This window comes from Larus michahellis, unplaced genomic scaffold, assembly GCF_964199755.1.
Source record: "Larus michahellis unplaced genomic scaffold, bLarMic1.1 SCAFFOLD_362, whole genome shotgun sequence".
In the NCBI taxonomy this organism is placed as follows: Eukaryota; Metazoa; Chordata; class Aves; order Charadriiformes; family Laridae; genus Larus; species Larus michahellis.
The window spans coordinates 24,167-39,107 of NW_027435898.1; the positions used below are offsets into that span (position 1 = coordinate 24,167).

Sequence of the window (14,941 nt, forward strand, 5' to 3'; positions counted from 1 at the left end):
CGTTGGGGATGGGGGTTCAGCAAAGACAGGGGACATGGGGACATGTGGGGACATGGGGACGCGTTGGGGACAGGGGGCTCGGGAGGGAGGTGGGACGTGGGGAGACGTTGGGGACACATTGGGGACACGTTGGGGACAGGGAGGTTGGGAGGGAGGTGGGACGTGGGGAGATGTTGGGGACACATTGGGGACACGTTGGGGACAGGGAGGTTGGGAGGGAGGTGGGACGTGGGGAGATGTTGGGGACACGTTGGGGACATGGGGCTCGGGAGGGAGACATTGGGGACACGTTGGGGACACGTTGGGGACAGGGGGCTTGGGAGGGAGGTGGGATGTGGGGACACGTTGGGGACACATTGGGGACACGTTGGGGACAGGGAGGTCGGGAGGGAGGTGGGACATGGGGAGACATTGGGGACACGTTGGGGACAGGGAGGTTGGGAGGGAGGTGGGATGTGAGGAGACGTTGGGGACACGTTGGGGACAGGGAGGTTGGGAGGGAGGTGTGACATGGGACACGTTGGGGACACATTGTGGACACATTGGGGACAGGGAGGTTGGGAGGGAGGTGGAACATGGGGAGACATTGGGGAGACGTTGGGGACACGTTGGGGACAGGGATGTTGGGAGGGAGGTGGGACATGGGGAGACATTGGGGACACCTTGGGGACAGGGAGGTCGGGAGGGAGGTGGAACATGGGGACACGTTGGGGACACGTTGGGGACAGGGAGGTCGGGAGGGAGGTGGGACGTGGAGACGTTGGGGACACGTTGGGGACAGGGAGGTTGGGAGGGAGGTGGAACATGGGGAGACATTGGGGACACCTTGGGGACAGGGAGGTCGGGAGGGAGGTGGAACATGGGGACACGTTGGGGACACGTTGGGGACAGGGAGGTCGGGAGGGAGGTGGGACATGGGGACACGTTGGGGACACGTTGGGGACAGGGAGGTCGGGAGGGAGGTGGGACGTGGAGACGTTGGGGACACGTTGGGGACAGGGAGGTTGGGAGGGAGGTGGGACATGGGGACACGTTGGGGACACGTTGGGGACAGGGAGGTCGGGAGGGAGGTGGGACGTGGAGACGTTGGGGACACGTTGGGGACAGGGAGGTTGGGAGGGAGGTGGGACATGGGGACACGTTGGGGACACGTTGGGGACAGGGAGGTCAGGAGGGAGGTGGAACATGGGGAGACATTGGGGACACGTTGGGGACACGTTGGGGACACGTTGGGGACAGGGAGGTCGGGAGGGAGGTGGGACATGGGGACACGTTGGGGACACGTTGGGGACAGGGAGGTTGGGAGGGAGGTGGGACGTGAGGAGACATTGGGGAGACGTTGGGGACACGTTGGGGACAGGGAGGTCGGGAGGGAGGTGGGACGTGGAGACGTTGGGGCCGGGGGTGGCGAGGCAGGCTGAGGGCGCTGGGACGGTTCTGGGGACAGTTGGGGACACCGCGGCCTTGACCGTCCCCTGTCCCCGCAGTCGACGACGTCCAGGTCTCCTGCTACCGCATCCTGTGCAGCATCTACTCGCTGGGCACCACCAGGAACCCCTACGTGGAGAGGTGGGGGGCCGGGGGGGTCCCCTCTCCCCCCAGAACCCCTCTCCTGGCAGAGCTGGGGACACTTGTGGGGTGCCCGTGGGGTGCCCGTGGGGTGTCCGCGGTCCCCGGGCCACCCGTGGCTTTGGGTTGCCCATGACCGTGGTGGGTCTCTGGCTCTGGGGTGGCCCTGGGGCACCTGTTCCCATGGGGTGCCCGTGGAGCCGGGGTGACCGTGGGGTGACCATGGGGCGCCCCATGGGGTGCACGTGCCCCCTGGGACCCCCATCCCCGCAGACCATGGGGTGCCCACGGGATGTTCATGAGATGTCCATGACCGTGGTGGGTCTCTGGCTCTGGGGTGGCCATGGGGCGCCTGTTCCCATGGGGTGCCTGTGGAGCCGGGGTGACCATGGGGTGACCATGGGGCGCCCCATGGGGTGCCCGTGCCCCCTGGGACCCCCCTCCCCGCAGACCATGTGGTGCCCACGGGATGTTCATGAGATGTCCATGACCGTGGTGGGTCTGTGGCTCTGGGGTGGCCCTGGGGCACCTGTTCCCATGGGGTGCCCGTGGAGCTGGGGTGACCGTGGGGTGACCATGGGGCGCCCCATGGGGCGCCCGTGTCCATGGGTCGCCCGTGCCCCCTGGGACCCCCCTCCCCGCAGACCACGTGGTGCCCACGGGATGTTCATGAGATGTCCATGACCGTGGTGGGTCTCTGGCTCTGGGGTGGCCCTGGGGCACCTGTTCCCATGGGGTGCCCGTGGAGCCGGGGTGACCATGGGGCGCCCCATGGGGTGCCCACGTCCATGGGTCGCCCGTGCCCCCTGGGACCCCCCTCCCCGCAGACCATGTGGTGCCCACGGGATGTTCATGAGATGTCCATGACTGTGGTGGGTCTTTGGCTCCGGGGTGGCCCTGGGGCGCCTGTTCCCATGGGGTGCCCGTGGAGCTGGGGTGACCGTGGGGTGACCATGGGGCGCCCCATGGGGTGCCCGTGTCCATGGGTCGCCCGTGCCCCCTGGGACCCCCCTCCCCGCAGACCACGTGGTGCCCACGGGATGTTCATGAGATGTTCGTGCCCGTGAGATGCTCGTGCCCGTGGGGCGCCGCGGGGCGCCGTGGGGCGCCGTGGGGCGGGAGGGTGAGCCCATGGCCTGTGCCCGCAGGCAGCGCCCGGCGCTGGGGGAGTGCCTGGCCCGCCTGGCCGCCGCCATGCCCGTGGCCTTCCTGGAGCCCCACCTCAACGAGTTCAACCCCTGCTCCGTCTACAGCACCAAGTCCCCCCGCGAACGCGCCAGTGAGTGGGGCAGGGACCCCCCCCGGGTGTCCCCCCCATACGTCCCCGCGGCCACCCCCATGTCCCACAGTTGCTCTAGGGCGCCCCATGGTTCTTCTTTGGGGTACCCCGATGCCGCCCCCCCCCCAAAAGTGGCTCCAGGTTTGGGGTCCCCCCCCACGTCTCCGTTGCCCCTCTCGCTCGTCCCCACCAGCTGTGGGGCACCCCCAAACCTCCCCGGCTTCGGGGCGCCCCGACGGCCCCCCCCCCCAACGCTGGCGCGTCCCCCTTGTCCCCGGGCCCCCTCGCTCGTCCCCCCCGCCTTGGTGCCACCACCACGTCCCCCTTGTTGGGGGGCTCCTTGTTGGGAGTCCTCCGTGTCCCCAACGTCTCCCCAGGGTGTCCCCAACGTCTCCCCACGTCCCACCTCCCTCCCAACCTCCCTGTCCCCAATGTGTCCCCAACGTGTCCCCAACATCTCCCCATGTTCCACCTCCCTCCCAACCTTCCTGTCCCCAACGTGTCCCCAACATCTCCCCAACGTGTCCCCAACATCTCCCCACGTCCCACCTCCCTCCCAACCTCCCTGTCCCCAACGTGTCCCCAACATCTCCCCAACGTGTCCCCAACGTCTCCCCGCGTCCCACCTCCCTCCCAACCTCCCTGTCCCCAACGTGTCCCCAACATCTCCCCAACGTGTCCCCAACGTCTCCCCATGTCCCACCTCCCTCCCAACCTCCCTGTCCCCAACGTGTCCCCAACGTGTCCCCAACATCTCCCCACGTCCCACCTCCCTCCCAACCTCCCTGTCCCCAACGTGTCCCCAACGTGTCCCCAACGTCTCCATGTCCCACCTCCCTCCCAACCTCCCTGTCCCCAACGTGTCCCCAACATCTCCCCATGTCCCACCTCCCTCCCAACCTCCCTGTCCCCAACGTGTCCCCAATGTGTCCCCAACGTCTCCATGTCCCACCTCCCTCCCAACCTCCCTGTCCCCAATGTGTCCCCAACATGTCCCCAACATCTCCCCATGTCCCACCTCCCTCCCAACCTCCCTGTCCCCAGCGTGTCCCCAATGTGTCCCCAATGTCTCCATGTCCCACCTCCCTCCCAACCTCCCTGTCCCCAGCGTGTCCCCAACGTGTCCTCGACGTTCTCCTCGTTGGGTGAACTCCTCCGAGTTCTCGCCCCGCTGGGGGTCCCCTCATCCCCTCGCCGTGGGGGTCATCCCCCTCGCCGTGGGGCGCCCCCCCCAGCCCGGTGCCAGCCCCGTGTCCCCGCAGTCCTGGGGCTGCCCGGCCGGGTGGAGGAGATGTGCCCGGACATCCCCGACCTGGAGCGGCTGATGCGGGACATCGGGGGGCTGGCGGAGTCGGGGGCCCGTTACACCGAGATGCCCCACGTCATCGAGGTGACCCTCCCCATGCTCTGCAACTACCTGCCCCGCTGGTGGGAGCGGGGCCCCGACACCCAGCCCCAGGGACCCTGGCCCACGGCCGTCACCGGCCAGCACCTCAACGCCCTCCTGGGCAACATCCTCCGCATCGTGGTCAACAACCTGGGCATCGACGAGGCCTCCTGGATGAAGCGCCTGGCAGGTGGGCGCGGGGGGGCTGGTGGCCCCATAGGTGGGGCTGGTGGCTGTGGGTGGTCCCACAGATGAGCTGGTGGCTTTTGGTGGACCCGAGGATGGTGCTGGTGGCCCCAAGGATGGTGCTGGTGGCCCAAAGGGTGGTGCTGGTGGCCCTGGGCAAGTTCTAGAGATGATGCTGGTGGCCCTCGGTGGTCTCACAGATGAGCTGGTGGCTTTTGGTGGTCCCAAGGGTGGTGCTGGTGGCCCTGGGCAAGTTCTAGAGATGATGCTGGTGGCCCTCGGTGGTCTCACAGATGAGCTGGTGGCTTTTGGTGGTCCCAAGGGTGGTGGTGGTGGCCCTGGACAAGTTCTAGAGATGATGCTGGTGGCCGTGGGTGGTCCCACAGATGAGCTGGTGGCTTTTGGCGGTCCCAAGGATGGTGGTGGTGGCCCAAAGGGTGGTGCTGGTGGCCCTGGACAAGTTCTAGAGATGATGCGGGTGGCCCTCGGTGGTCCCACAGATGAGCTGGTGGCTTTTGGCGGATCCAAGGATGGTGCTGGTGGCCCCAAGGATGGTGCTGGTGGCCCAAGGGTGGTGCTGGTGGCCCTGGACAAGTTCTAGAGATGATGCTGGTGGCCCTCGGTGGTCCCACAGATGAGCTGGTGGCTTTTGGCGGTCCCAAGGATGGTGGTGGTGGCCCAAAGGGTGGTGCTGGTGGCCCTGGACAAGTTCTAGAGATGATGCGGGTGGCCCTCGGTGGTCCCACAGATGAGCTGGTGGCTTTTGGCGGATCCAAGGATGGTGCTGGTGGCCCCAAGGATGGTGCTGGTGGCCCAAGGGTGGTGCTGGTGGCCCTGGACAAGTTCTAGAGATGATGCTGGTGGCCCTCGGTGGTCCCACAGATGAGCTGGTGGCTTTTGGCAGTCCCAAGGGTGGTACTGGTGGCCCAAAGGGTGGTGCTGGTGGCCCTGGGCAAGTTCTAGAGATGATGCTGGTGGCCCTCAGTGGTCCCACAGATGAGCTGGTGGCTTTTGGTGGACCCAAGGATGGTGCTGGTGGCCTCAAGGATGGTGCTGGTGGCCCAAAGGGTGGTGCTGGTGGCCCTGGACAAGTTCTAGAGATGATGCTGGTGGCCCTCGGTGGTCCCACGGATGAGCTGGTGGCTTTTGGCAGTCCCAAGGGTGGTGCTGGTGGCCCTGGACAAGTTCTAGAGATGATGCTGGTGGCCCTCGGTGGTCCCACAGATGAGCTGGTGGCTTTTGGCGGTCCCAAGGATGGTGGTGGTGGCACAAAGGGTGGTGCTGGTGGCCCTGGACAAGTTCTAGAGATGATGCTGGTGGCCCTCGGTGGTCCCACAGATGAGCTGGTGGCTTTTGGTAGTCCCAAGGGTGGTGCTGGTGGCCCAAAGGGTGGTGCTGGTGGCCCTGGACAAGTTCTAGAGATGATGCGGGTGGCCCTCGGTCATCCCACGGATGAGCTGGTGGCTTTTGGCAGACCCAAGGATGGTGCTGGTGGTCCCAAGGATGGTGCTGGTGGCCCAAGGGTGGTGCTGGTGGCCCTGGACAAGTTCTAGAGATGATGCTGGTGGCCCTCGGTGGTCCCACAGATGAGCTGGTGGCTTTTGGCCGTCCCAAGGATGGTGCTGGTGGCCCAAAGGGTGGTGCTGGTGGCCCTGGACAAGTTCTAGAGATGATGCTGGTGGCCGTGGGTGGTCCCACAGATGAGCTGGTGGCCGTGGCTGGTCCCAGGGCTGGTGCTGGTGGCCGTGGCCGGTCCCAGGGAGGTCTGGGTGTCCCCCAGGCGTGTCCCCCGGCTGCAGCCCCCCGTCCCCCGCCCTGTCCCCGCAGTCTTCGCCCAGCCCATCGTCAGCAAGGCCAAGCCGGAGCTGCTGCGCTCCCACTTCATCCCCACCATGGAGAAGCTGAAGAAACGGGCGGGCAAAGTGGTGGCCGAGGAGGAGCAGCTCCGCATGGAGGCCAAGGCGGAGGGGGAGGAGGCCGAGCTGCTCATCCGCGACGAGTTTTCCGTCCTCTGCCGCGACCTCTACGCGCTCTACCCCCTGCTCATCCGCTACGTGGACAACAGCCGGTGAGGGGGGGGACGGGGGGCACGGCCGCGGGGACACGGGGACGCTGAGGAACGTCCCTTGGGGACCTTGGTCCACCCGTGGTGGAGCCAAGGAGAAGGTGTGGGGCGAAACTGGGGGTGGCGGCGTGGACGTCATCTCCTGATGGTGGCCCTGGGGACCCACTGATGGTGGCCATGGGGACCCAATGATGGTGGCCTTGGGGACCCACTGATGGTGGCCATGGGGACCTAGTGATGGTGGCCATGGGGACCCACTGACGGTGGCCATGGGGACCTACCGATGGTGGCTATGGGGACCCACTGATGGTGGCCATGGGGACCTACCGATGTTGGCCATGGGGACCCAATGATGGTGGCCATGGGGACCTACTGGTGGTGGCCATGGAGATCTAATGATGGTGGCCATGGGGACCTACCAATGTTGACCATGGGGACCCACTGATGGTGGCCATGGGGACCCAATGATGGTGGCCACGGGGACCCACTGATGGTGGCCATGGGGACCTACCGATGGTGGCCATGGGGACCCAATGATGGTGGCCATGGGGACCTACTGGTGGTGGCCATGGGGATCTACTGATGGTGGCCATGGGGACCTACCGATGTTGGCCATGGAGACCCACTGATGGTGGCCATGGGGACCTACCGATGTTGGCCATGGGGACCTACCGATGGTGGCCACGGAGACCCACTGATGGTGGCCGTGGGTCCGGCAGGGCCAAGTGGCTGACGGAGCCCAACGAGGACGCGGAGGAGCTGTTCCGCATGGTCGGGGAGGTCTTCATCTACTGGTCCAAGTCCCACGTGAGTCGGGGGGGACACCGGGGGGGGACCCGGGGGGAGGGGTGTCCGGGGGGGCGGGGGGGGGTGTCGCTCAGCCCCACATCTCCTCCCCCCCCCCCCCCCGCCCCACGGCAGAACTTCAAGCGTGAGGAGCAGAACTTCGTGGTGCAGAACGAGATCAACAACATGTCCTTCCTCACGGCCGACAGCAAGAGCAAGATGGCCAAGGTGTGGGGCAGGGCGGGGCGGGGAGGACACGCGCCCCACACGTCCCGTCCCCCCAACTGCGCCCCCACCTCCTGCACGGCCCCCCCAGAGCCCCCCAACCTGCACCCCCCCCAAGCCCTCCCCACGTCTGCCCCAACCCACCCAACCCCAGGTGTGTCCCCATCCCTCCCCGGGCCCCCAAACCCACCCCACAACCCACCCCCTGCCCCCAAAGTGCCCCCAAACCCACCCCCAGTGACCCCAAACCACCCCACAACCCACCCCGTGCCCCCAAACCCACCCAACCCCAGGTGCCCCACATCCCTCCCAACCCACCCTGTGCCCCCAAACCACCCCACAACCCATCCCGTGCCCCCAAAGTGCCCCCAAACCCACCCCTGGTGCCCCCAAACCACCCCACAACCCACCCCGTGCCCCCAAACCCACCCAACCCCAGGTGCCCCACATCCCTCCCAACCCACCCTGTGCCCCCAAACCACCCCGCAACCCATCCTGTGCCCCCAAAGTGCCCCCAAACCCACCCCTGGTGCCCCCAAACCACCCCACAACCCATCCCGTGCCCCCAAAGTGCCCCCAAACCCATCCCTGGTGCCCCCAAACCACCCCCCAAACCCATCCCGTGCCCCCAGAGTGCCCCCAAACCCACCCCTGGTGCCCCCAAACCACCCCACAACCCACCCCGTGCCCCCAAACCCACCCAACCCCAGGTGCCCCACATCCCTCCCAACCCACCCTGTGCCCCCAAACCACCCCACAACCCATCCCGTGCCCCCAAAGTGCCCCCAAACCCACCCCTGGTGCCCCCAAACCACCCCACAACCCACCCCGTGCCCCCAAACCCACCCAACCCCAGGTGCCCCACATCCCTCCCAACCCACCCTGTGCCCCCAAACCACCCCGCAACCCATCCTGTGCCCCCAAAGTGCCCCCAAACCCACCCCTGGTGCCCCCAAACCACCCACAACCCATCCCGTGCCCCCAAAGTGCCCCCAAACCCACCCCTGGTGCCCCCAAACCACCCCACAACCCACCCTGTGCCCCCAAACCCACCCAACCCCAGGTGTCCCCATCCCTCCCAACCCACCCTGTGCCCCCAAACCACCCCACAACCCACCCCATGCCCCCAAAGTGCCCCAAAACCCACCCCCGGTGACCCCAAACCACCCCAAACCCACCCTGTGCCCCCAAACCCACCCAACCCCAGGTGCCCCACATCCCTCCTAACCCACCCTGTGCCCCCAAACCACCCCACAACCCATCCCGTGCCCCCAAAGTGCCCCCAAACCCACCCCTGGTGCCCCCAAACCACCCACAACCCATCCCGTGCCCCCAAAGTGCCCCCAAACCCATCCCTGGTGCCCCCAAACCACCCCCCAAACCCACCCCGTGCCCCCAAAGTGCCCCCAAACCCACCCCTGGTGCCCCCAAACCACCCCACAACCCACCCCGTGCCCCCAAACCCACCCAACCCCAGGTGCCCCACATCCCTCCCAACCCACCCTGTGCCCCCAAACCACCCCACAACCCATCCCGTGCCCCCAAAGTGCCCCCAAACCCACCCCTGGTGCCCCCAAACCACCCACAACCCATCCCGTGCCCCCAAAGTGCCCCCAAAACCCATCCCTGGTGCCCCCAAACCACCCCACAACCCACCCCGTGCCCCCAAACCCACCCAACCCCAGGTGTCCCCATCCCTCCCGCCCCACCCGCTGCCCCCCCCCAAGCCCCTTCTCCAGGGGGCTCCGGACCCCCGCGTCTGCGCCCGGCGCCGTGGGGCCGGGGACCTAACGCTGTCTCTTCTCTCCTGCCCTCGGCTGCGGGTGCTGGCACCTAGTCCGGAGACGGCCAGGTTAGCGGGGCCACGCCGCGCGGGGAGGGGGCCAGGGACCCCGGCCCCCGCCCTGGGGTCCTGCCCTATGGGGCTGCCACGGCCGGGACCCCCAGGACCCCTCCAGGGTCTTGTTCTATGGGGCCGCCACGGCTGGGACCCCCAAAGACCCTCCAGGGTGTTGTTCTATGGGGCCACCACGGCTGGGACCCCCAAAGACCCTCCAGGGTGTTGTTCTATGGGGCCACCAGGGCTGGGACCCCCAAAGGCACATCCTGCCCCACATCTGGGACCTCTGGAGCTGTGTGGCACCAGGGTCCCGGCCCTGATGTCCCCAGTGGCACAGGGCTCCTGGTGCTGATGTCCCTCACCCTTATGGGGGACACCGATGTCCCCATCCCTGTGACTTTGGGGTCCTGGTCCTGATGTCCCCCGTCCTTATGGGGGACACCGATGTCCCCATCCCTGTGACATGGGGGTCCTGGTCCTGATGTCCCCCGTCCTTATGGGGGACACCGATGTCCCCATCCCTGTGACATGGGGGTCCTGATGTCCCTCACCCTTATGGGGGACACCGACGTCCCCATCCCTGTGACTTGGGGGTCCTGGTGTTGATGTCCCTCACCCTTATGGAGGACACTGATGTCCCCATCCCTGTGACATGGGGGTCCTGGTGTTGATGTCCCTCACCCTTATGGAGGACACTGATGTCCCTCATGGGGGACACCGATGTCCCCATCCCTGTGACATGGGGGTCCTGATGTCCCTCACCCTTATGGGGGACACCGATGTCCCCATCCCCGTGACTTTGGGGTCCTGGTGCTGACGTCCCCCGTCCCTATGGCACGGGGGGGTTGGGTCCCGCCGCCGCCGCCGTCCCCGTGACGTGGAACTCCAGTCCCTGACCCCGCCGGACCCCTTGGCCCGGGGTGGTGGTGGCCCTGACGCGCCGTGTCCCCCCCTGTCCCCGTCCCCGTCCCCGTCCCTGTCCCCGCAGGGGGGCGGCTCGGAGCAGGAGCGGACGAAGAAGAAGCGGCGGGGGGACCGCTACTCCGTCCACACCTCCCTCATCGTCGCCACCCTGAAGAAGATGCTGCCCATCGGCCTCAACATGTGCTCGCCCACCGACCAGGAGCTCATCAGCCTGGCCAAGGGCCGCTACGCCCTGGTGGGTGTCCCCTCCCTGGGGCTCGGGGACGTCCGTTCCCCCCCGGGGCTCGGGGACATCTCCCCCCGGGGCGGGGGACGGCCCCTGAGGTGGCCCCGTCCTGTGTCCCCCTGCAGAAGGACACGGATGAGGAGGTGCGGGAGTTCCTCAACAACAACCTGCACCTGCAGGGCAAGGTGAGGTGGCCCGTCCCCACCGTGTCCCCTCCCCGTCCCCGCAGCGTCCCCCCGTGGTCCCCGTGGTCGTCGGGGTGCCTCGATCCCCGTGCTCCCCGTGTGTCCCACCATGTCCCCGTGGTCACCGTGTCGTCGTTCCCACCTCCGTGTCCCCAGTGCGAGAACAACTCGTCCATGCGGTGGCAGATGGCCCTGTACCGGGAGATGGCCGGCAAAGCCGAGGACTCCGACAGCCCCGAGAAGATTGTCCGGAGGGTGCAGGAGGTCTCGGCCGTGCTCTACCACCTCGAGCAGGTTGGGGTCACAGGGGGGTCCCTGGGGGGGTCTGGATGGTCTTTGGGGTCTAGATGTTGGCCGTGCTGTACCACCGTGAGCAGGTTGGGGGCCCCAGGGGGTCCTGGGGGGCCCTGGGGGTGTCTGGGTGGTCCTTGGGGTCTAGATGTTGGCCGTGCTCTACCACCTCGAGCAGGTTGGGGTCCCGGGGGGGTCCTGGGGGGGTCCTGGGGGGCCCTGGGGGGTGTCTGGATGGTCTTTGGGGTCTAGATGTTGGGCGTGCTCTACCACCTCGAGCAGGTTGGGGGCCTGGGGGGGTCCTGGGGGGACCCTGGGGGGTCTGGATGGTCTTTGGGGTCTAGATGTTGGCCGTGCTCTACCACCTCGAGCAGGTTGGGGGCCTGGGGGGACCCTGGGGGGGCCCTGGGTGGGTCTGGATGGTCTTTGGGGTCTAGATGTTGGGCGTGCTCTACCACCTCGAGCAGGTTGGGGTCCCGGGGGCGTCCTGGGGGGGTCCTGGGGGGCCCTGGGGGGTGTCTGGATGGTCTTTGGGGTCTAGATGTTGGGCGTGCTCTACCACCTCGAGCAGGTTGGGGGCCTGGGGGGGTCCTGGGGGGACCCTGGGGGGTCTGGATGGTCTTTGGGGTCTAGATGTTGGCCGTGCTCTACCACCTCGAGCAGGTTGGGGGCCTGGGGGGACCCTGGGGGGGCCCTGGGTGGGTCTGGATGGTCTTTGGGGTCTAGATGTTGGGCGTGCTCTACCACCTCGAGCAGGTTGGGGTCCCGGGGGCGTCCTGGGGGGGTCCTGGGGGGCCCTGGGGGGGTCTGGATGGTCTTTGGGGTCTAGATGTTGGCCGTGCTCTACCACCTCAAGCAGGTTGGGGTCCCGGGGGGGTCCTGGGGGGTTCTGGGGGGCCCTGGGGGGGTCTGGATGGTCTTTGGGGTCTAGATGTTGGCCATGCTCTACCACCTCGAGCAGGTTGGGGTCCCGGGGGGGTCCTGGGGGTCCCTGGGGGGCCGCGGGGGGGTCCCGGGGGGATGGTGTGGGGGTGCCCAGGTGACCCCCCCCGTGCCCGCGCCCCCCCCAGACGGAGCACCCCTACAAGTCGAAGAAGGCCGTGTGGCACAAGCTGCTCTCCAAGCAGCGCCGCCGCGCCGTCGTCGCCTGCTTCCGCATGACCCCCCTCTACAACCTGCCCAGGTGGGCACTGGGAGCACTGGGAGGGACTGGGAGGGACTGGGAGGGGCTGGGAGGGGCTGGGGGGGCGGACTCTGAACCCCCTGGGGAAGACTGGGAATGCCGGGGGGCAACTGGGAAGCCCCTGGGAGCAACTGGGAGGCAACTGGGGGCAACTGGGAAGCCCCTGGGAGGCAGCTGGGGGCAACTGGGAGTAACTGGGAGCCACCCCCGGGGCAACCCAGAGCCCTTCTGGAGGCAACCGTGAGTAACTGGGTACAACTGGGAGTAACTGCGTGCAACTGGGAGTAACTGGGAGCCCCCCCGGGGCAACCCAGAGCCCCTCTGGGGGCAACCGGGAGTAACTGGGTGCAACTGGGAGTAACTGGGAGCCCCTGGGTGCAACTGGGGGTAAGTGGGAGCCCCCCCGGGGCAACCCAAAGCCCTTCTGGGGGCAACTGGGAGCCCCTGGGTGCAACTGGGGGTAACTGGGAGCCCCCCTGGGGTAACCCAGAGCCCCTCTGGGGGCAACTGGGAGTAACTAGGGGCAACTGGGGGTAACTGGGAGCCCCTGGGTGCAACTGGGGGTAAGTGGGAGCCCCCCCCGGGGCAACCCAGAGCCCTTCTGGGGGCAACCGGGAGCCCCTGGGTGCAACTGGGAGTAACTGGGAGCCCCTGGGTGCAACTGGGGGCAACTGGGAGTAAGTGGGAGCCCCCCCGGGGCAACCCAGAGCCCTTCTGGGGGTAACTGGGAGTAACTGGGTGCAACTGGGGGTAACTGGGAGCTCCCCTGGGGCAACCCAGAGTCCCTCTGGGGGCAACTGGGAGCCCCTGGGTGCAACTGGGAGTAACTGGGAGCCCCTGGGTGCAACTGGGGGCTACTGGGAGTAAGTGGGAGCCCCCCTGGGGCAACCCAGAGCCCTTCTGGGGGCAACTGGGAGCCCCTGGGTGCAACTGGGGGTAACTGGGAGCCCCCCCCGGGGCAACCCAGAGCCCTTCTGGGGGCAACCGGGAGCCCCTGGGTGCAACTGGGAGCAACCGGGAGCCCCTGGGTGCAACTGGGGGTAACTGGGAGCCCCCCCGGGGCAGCCCAGAGCCCTTCTGGGGGCCACTGGGAGTAACTGGGTGCAACTGGGGGTAAGTGGGAGCCCCCCCCGGGGCAACCCAGAGCCCTTCTGGGAGCCCCTGGGTGCAACTGGGAGTAACTGGGAGCCCATGGGTGCAACCGGGAGTAACTGGGAGCCCCCCCCGGGGCACCCCAGAGCCCTTCTGGGGGCAACCGGGAGCCCCTGGGTGCAACTGGGAGTAAGTGGGAGCCCCTGGGTGCAACTGGGGGCAACTGGGAGTAAGTGGGAGCCCCCCCGGGGCAACCCAGAGCCCTTCTGGGGGTAACTGGGAGCCCCTGGGTGCAACTGGGGGTAAGTGGGAGCCCCCCCCGGGGCACCCCAGAGCCCTTCTGGGGGCAACTGGGAGCCCCTGGGTGCAACTGGGGGTAACTGGGAGCCCCTGGGTGCAACTGGGGGCTACTGGGAGTAAGTGGGAGCCCCCCTGGGGCAACCCAGAGCCCTTCTGGGGGCAACTGGGAGCCCCTGGGTGCAACTGGGGGTAACTGGGAGCCCCCCCGGGGCAACCCAGAGCCCTTCTGGGAGCCCCTGGGTGCAACTGGGAGTAACTGGGAGCCTCTGGGTGCAACTGGGGGTAAGTGGGAGCCCCCCCGGGGCAACCCAGAGCCCTTCTGGGGGCAACTGGGAGCCCCTGGGTGCAACTGGGGGTAACTGGGAGCCCCCCTGGGGTAACCCAGAGCCCCTCTGGGGGCAACTGGGAGTAACTAGGGGCAACTGGGGGTAACTGGGAGCCCCTGGGTGCAACTGGGGGTAAGTGGGAACCCCCCCCGGGGCAACCCAGAGCCCTTCTGGGGGCAACCGGGAGCCCCTGGGTGCAACTGGGAGTAACTGGGAGCCCCTGGGTGCAACTGGGGGCAACTGGGAGTAAGTGGGAGCCCCCCCGGGGCAACCCAGAGCCCTTCTGGGGGTAACTGGGAGTAACTGGGTGCAACTGGGGGTAACTGGGAGCCCCCCCGGGGCAGCCCAGAGCCCTTCTGGGGGCAACTGGGAGTAACTAGGGGCAACTGGGGGTAACTGGGAGCCCCCCCGGGGCAACCCAGAGCCCTTCTGGGAGCCCCTGGGTGCAACCGGGAGTAACTGGGTGCAACTGGGGGTAACTGGGAGCCCCCCCGGGGCACCCCAGAGCCCTTCTGGGGGCAACCGGGAGCCCCTGGGTGCAACTGGGAGCAACCGAGAGCCCCCGGGGGTGGATCCCCCGACCCCCCCAGCCCCCCCCCCGCCCCTTCCTTCCCTCTCCTGGGGACCTGGCCCCCCCCTTGTCACCATGTGTGTCCCCCCCCCCCCCGTGTCCCCCCCCCCAGGCACCGGGCCTGTAACATGTTCCTGGAGGCGTACAAGCTCTCCTGGCTGCTGACGGAGGAGCATCCCTTCGAGGATCGCATGATCGACGACCTCTCGGTGAGGGAAACGGGGGGGGGGAAAGAGAAGGGGGGGGGTGGGGGGGGTCATCAGCTCGGCCCCCCCCCCCCCCCGGGCCCCCCAAGCTGATGCCGGCGGCCGGTAGAAATCGGGGGAGGAAGAGGAGGAGGAGGAAGAGGAGCGGGAGAAGAAGCCGGACCCCCTGCACCAGCTCATCCTGCACTTCAGCCGCACGGCGCTGACGGAGAAAAGGTGGGGGGGGGGGATTAATTTTGGGGGGGGGCACCCTGATACCTGGGGCTGTGTCGTGTCCCCCCCCCCACCCAACGCGGGGTG

The 14,941-nt window shown here is 67.6% G+C and overlaps 1 protein-coding gene across 1 annotated transcript in view; it reads left to right on the plus strand.

Annotated features, from left to right (window-relative positions):
- The window catches only part of LOC141736748 (ryanodine receptor 1-like), a gene marked incomplete at its 3' end in the record, with an annotated part of 68,361 nt that overhangs the window by 22,348 nt on the left and 31,072 nt on the right, over positions 1 to 14,941 (plus strand). The window contains 13 exon segments of the mRNA XM_074571313.1: positions 1,488 to 1,569; positions 2,718 to 2,848; positions 4,111 to 4,425; positions 6,249 to 6,489; positions 7,206 to 7,293; positions 7,408 to 7,500; positions 9,335 to 9,349; positions 10,326 to 10,496; positions 10,613 to 10,672; positions 10,829 to 10,966; positions 12,034 to 12,146; positions 14,548 to 14,644; positions 14,751 to 14,857. Coding sequence (XP_074427414.1) covers positions 1,488 to 1,569; positions 2,718 to 2,848; positions 4,111 to 4,425; positions 6,249 to 6,489; positions 7,206 to 7,293; positions 7,408 to 7,500; positions 9,335 to 9,349; positions 10,326 to 10,496; positions 10,613 to 10,672; positions 10,829 to 10,966; positions 12,034 to 12,146; positions 14,548 to 14,644; positions 14,751 to 14,857 — 1,651 coding nt within the window.